A 4906-nucleotide genomic window follows, 5' to 3' on the forward strand; every position below is an offset into this window, starting at 1 on the left:
AGCACTCCACATGAACTAGGGGGGGAGGGGTAGAGGGAGTGAGAAGGAGAATTCCAAGTAGGCTCCATGCATAGCTTGGAGCCTGACCTGGGGCTCAATCCCATGATGCAGGGATCATGACCTGTGCTGAAATCTAGAGTCAGATGCTCAACGACTACGCCACCCAGGTGCCCCTCCCTGGTACTTTTTAAATGAAAAACCTGTTTTACATGATTGTAGTTTATATAACTTGTATTTTGATTTATTTTACATTATCATGTAAGAGTTTTGCTATAAATTCTGTATGTAATTTTAGTGGATATTCTGTAATTTACATAAAAATACTTAGGTGGCTCAGTTAAGTGTGTGACTTCGGCTCAGGTCATGATCTCATGGTTTGTGGGTTCCAGCCCCACATCAGGCTCTGTGCTGACAGCTTAGAGCCTGGAGCCTGCTTCAGATTCTGTTTCTCTCTCTCTCTGTGCCCCTCCCCTGCTTGTGCTCTGTCTCTCTGTCTCTCAAAAAATAAACATTAAAAATTTTTAACTTTTTTTAACATCTAACAAAAGAGTATTGGTTGAATATATGGTAATCATATAATAAAATATTAAACAGCCATTTAAAAGGAGTTAGTAGAAAGGAAGGGGGTGATGGGCATGGAGGAGGGCACTTGTTGAGATGAGCACTGGGTGTTATATGGAAACCAACTTGACAATAAACTAAGGAAAAAAAAAGAAATTAAAGCTACCTGGGAAAGATCTGTGAACACAAGTCAAGTAGGATGTGTTTTCAGGAAAAGAAGGTGTGAGGAATGGAAATGCATCTTTGTGGAGGGAAATGAAAGTAATTTCATCCTAAAGAAAGACAAATTGTTTCAAAATGGGAAAGAAGAAAAACAGGACAAAATCTTAATCTAAGAGAGAACATTGTAAAAGGCTTATGGAAAAGGAATTTAAAAAAAGAATTACTGTGTGATCAAGCTAAGACTAGAATGAACTTAATTAAGCTACATGAATGTTGATACTCAAAATAAACTGGTACAAAAATTTAAAAATAAATAAAATAAAAAGGAGTATACTTGTTAACATAGAAACATGTTCATGATTATATGTAAAATGAAATGGTTTTACCTAAAGATCAGGTACCTCTGAGATCTATCTGGACATTCACTACCTCAGTCTCAGCAAGCTTTCGAATTTTAATGGGCCTCAGAATCATCAAGGGAGCTTGTTAAATGCAGGTTTGGGGCTTTACCCCAGAGTTTGATTTAGCAGATGGGGCTCAGGAGTTGGCATTTTTACAAGGATCCAGGTGATTCTGATGTGGGCATGACACGCCTCCCATCTCTACCTGTTGAAGCTATACTTAGCTTTCCAAACTTCTCCATCTGCTCTCCCCTGAATTCCTAAAGCACTTCTTGGCACTTATTGTCTGCTTTCTTGTCTTTGGATCTTTATGAATCCTCCTAAAACTTTTCCTGATCTTCCAAGCAAACCCAGTCAGGCACCTATGTTACCTCCCCGAAATTTTTGTCGAGCTCCAAGTTCTTGAATATAATATAGATCATGAAATCTTTGGAATCCAAGTTTCATTAACACTGTAGTGAAAGATGCCGAGCATTTCAGAATTCTTCAGCACATCTGGTGTTAGAAAGAATTTGGGGGAATAAGGATAGTCTTTCCAACCTCGATAAGAAAGAAAATATCTTGTTTAAATTACCCTTATCTTGGGAGTCATACTGTGAAAGGTAAAGTTTGTCCTTTGTGCATTTACTCTGGTCTAAGCCAGAGGTGGCCAGTGCTTGTGGAGAGGGGGTTGAAACCCTTCAAGAAGCTTGTCATTCCAAAAGCACTGCATGAGTATCTTCCACGGTCATTGGTTGGTTTTCATTCTCAAACTTGATGCCACTGAGGTTATTCAAGGTAAATTTCTCATCTTGCAGTTCACTTAGGGGCCATTCATGCTAAAATGGAGATTGAGTTACCCACAAAGTACTTCTTCACTTAGGTATTACTGGTTTGATTTCCCTCCTTCCTTAAGCCAATTAGTATTGGCTATCCATGTCAAGTCAGGTTTTGTTGTCTTTCCCTACCCTTATGTAACAGGCCAGCTGTTGCAGATTGGTTGTGGTATTGTTAACACAGTTGGTAAATATTATGTTGAGATGATACTGAATTTTCCCCCTAGGAGGGGCCTAAGTCCTCTTCTGTACAAATCTGTGATTATTCTAGCTTTAAAAGCATTCATAGCTAGAGAAAAGAATTTTCCAGATGGAACCCTAAAGAACCAGGTTTACTAGCTCAGTCAGAAAAGGTTGTTTTTTTGTTTTTTTGTTTTTTTGTTTTTTTACTCCTATGAAAATACTACCTTTGTAGGATTGAAACTCTGGATGACCAAAGAATTCATACTGGGGAATAGAAGCTTCTAAAGTTAATGAAATGGTTCTGATGGGAAATCACTGGATGGCTTATACTTGTCCACATGGCAAACTTGGAATCATTCTTCAAAACCCTGTTCAGAAATCATCTATAAATTCCTAGATCTGGAAATCTTTTCATGATCCCCTCCTTGGGGAAAATTAGCCATTTCTTGTATTCTACAGGCACAGTAGTACCTATATACATTTCTCTGGCCATATACATTACAGTCTAGTGTAATGATGTGTTTGTACATTGCTAGTCTCCACTTAGATCAGAAACCCACTGGGTGTAGAGAGTATAACTTACCTGTACAGTCTGATCACCTGCCTAAATGGCTGGATATAGTAGTACTAAATGAATGAATGAGGATTCCACACTAACCAGGTGGTATCAAGTCAGATAAATGGCATCTTGTGGGTGTTTTCTGAGAAATCCCGCAGTTACTAAATTTAAAGCATCACTCTGTCATGAAAAATTTTCCTCAAATAATTTTATAATAAGTATGAATGGTGGAAAATACAGGCTGAGTATCTTATTTCTCCCTGGATTCCTCATGCCAACTGAGTGTTCCTCAGTCTGTGGGACCCCTGATTTAGGGGACTAGATCTAAAATTCCACAGAAATCTCCACATTAGCGCAGGAGCTGCTGTTAATTAAATTCTTTCCCTGGGCTCTTGAACTCCACAGAAGGCTCAGATATCACGGACATTTGAACTTTGTATCTATGTGATAGTTTTTTCAAACCTACTCCTCAATTTCTAATTTTAACGTCTTTGTATTAAATGAGACTGATGACTAAAGGAGATGATTTTAGGACTGAAAGGGACCTCTTCATTTTACTGATTAGGAAGCCAAGCCTCTAGAGAGACCGGCAGTTTTTATTAGTAGAAGATGTGCTAGAATTGAAGTCAAATAGGTCAGGTCTTGGCTCTGGGACTCGAATCACAGCCTCTTACTGGCTGTGATCAGAAGCAGCTTTACTTAAATGTTTGGAAGATCAGTTTTCTCACTTGTAAAGTCTGGTTCACAGTCCGTCTCAGTGGGTCGTGACAAGGGATTACTGAGGTAATGTGTACCGGGGTCCCAACCGTGGTGTCTGCACAGAGCAGGTGCCGTGTGGTCTTTAACTGCGGCCCTTCCTTGCCCGAATCCTGCTCCTTACTGCAGGATTAGGATTTAGAAGTTTTCCTTGAGGCATCATTAGGATACTTTGTAGTTTCTAGTTTACTGGACAAGACTCAGGCACATCAAGGACACTCCTTGCCAAGGAGCTGTGTTACATCAGAGTTTGAATACAAGATTCAGGATTTCTAACTTTAAAAACAATCTCCCTTTGGAGTTCCATGTTTTATTGCTTGTTGCTTTTTTCACTTCTCTTGCACTGAGAATTACGGCACCTTCCCAGTCAACCACTGACTGCAATTTAAGTTTGTAGAATTAGGAAAATTAGCAAGATCATTTCTGAAAAGCACTAGGGACTCAGAGCAAAGCATATAAACATTTTAGAAAAATAAGATTTATGCAACCTAATCAGTCTTCGATTTTTAAAAATCACATTCTAAAACAGGAAGTTAAATATCCATGCTAAATTGAAGGCATCTGGGCTGGTAGGGAACTAAGCATTTTAGGCACAGAGGCGTCAGTCCTATGCACTCTGGGCATCATGAGACATGAATCAGGTGGGAGAAGCCGCAGTTTGCTCTGTCTCCTCATCCTCCTGGAGTTCATTTGTCATCTTCAAACACAGCTCATGTTTCTATCTTTCTCTTCCCTGTAAAGGCAGAAAACTGTGGGTTCTTGCTGTGGGCCGCTTCCCAAAGGAGCACAGAATTGGGATTCCAGACTTCAAATACGTGGCCAACATGCACGGAGATGAGGTATGTATGTGGCTCAAATATCTGAAAGGTCACTAGAGAAACTTCCCCTCAGGTCTCTTGAGTTCCATGTAAATGCTAAGGAAGCAGCATAAATTGTACCAAAGAATCTGGAAAGGTCCTCTCGCAAGGCCTTCTGAGAGAACGTAAGGAGCCAGGGTCTGACAGCCACCACAGCCGGTGCCCTGGGAGGGTTCCTGGAGTCAGTTCTGTGCTGGGACTGGAAGAACAGTCGAGTTCAAGCTCTGCACTGCCAGCTAGGTCCCCGAAATCCTGGGGATGACTTCTCCCGTCTCCCAGTGGGCAGCAAAGTGATGAGCTAAGGAGCTATATTCTTTTTTTTATTATTTTATTTTTTTTAGTATTTATTCATCTTAGAGACAGAGCAAGAACAGGGAAGGGACAGAGAGAGAGAGGGAGACACAGAATCTGAAGTAGGTTCCAGGCTCTGAGCTGTCAGCACAGAGCCCGACGCGGGGCTCGAACCCACGAACTGCAAGATCATGACCTGAGCCAAAGTCGGATGCTCAACCGACTGAGCCATCCAGGTGCCCCTAAGTAGCTGTATTCTATTTGAACTCAAAACAGAAGATCCCAAGTAGCTCATAATATCTTTTTTTTTTTTTTTTTTTT

At 40.5% G+C, this 4906-nt stretch overlaps 1 protein-coding gene across 2 annotated transcripts in view; it reads left to right on the forward strand.

Annotated features, from left to right (window-relative positions):
* Positions 1–4906, forward strand: part of CPM (carboxypeptidase M) — a 93534-nt gene that overhangs the window by 56732 nt on the left and 31896 nt on the right. For both annotated transcript variants that reach the window (XM_077775240.1, XM_077775239.1), the window contains exon 3: positions 4179–4276. In XM_077775240.1, the coding sequence (XP_077631366.1) occupies positions 4179–4276 (98 nt within the window). The remainder of the gene's footprint in view (positions 1–4178; positions 4277–4906) is intronic.

The sequence above is a fragment of the Crocuta crocuta genome, unplaced genomic scaffold, assembly GCF_008692635.1.
Source record: "Crocuta crocuta isolate KB4526 unplaced genomic scaffold, BGI_CrCroc_1.0 scaffold97, whole genome shotgun sequence".
Taxonomy (NCBI): Eukaryota; Metazoa; Chordata; class Mammalia; order Carnivora; family Hyaenidae; genus Crocuta; species Crocuta crocuta.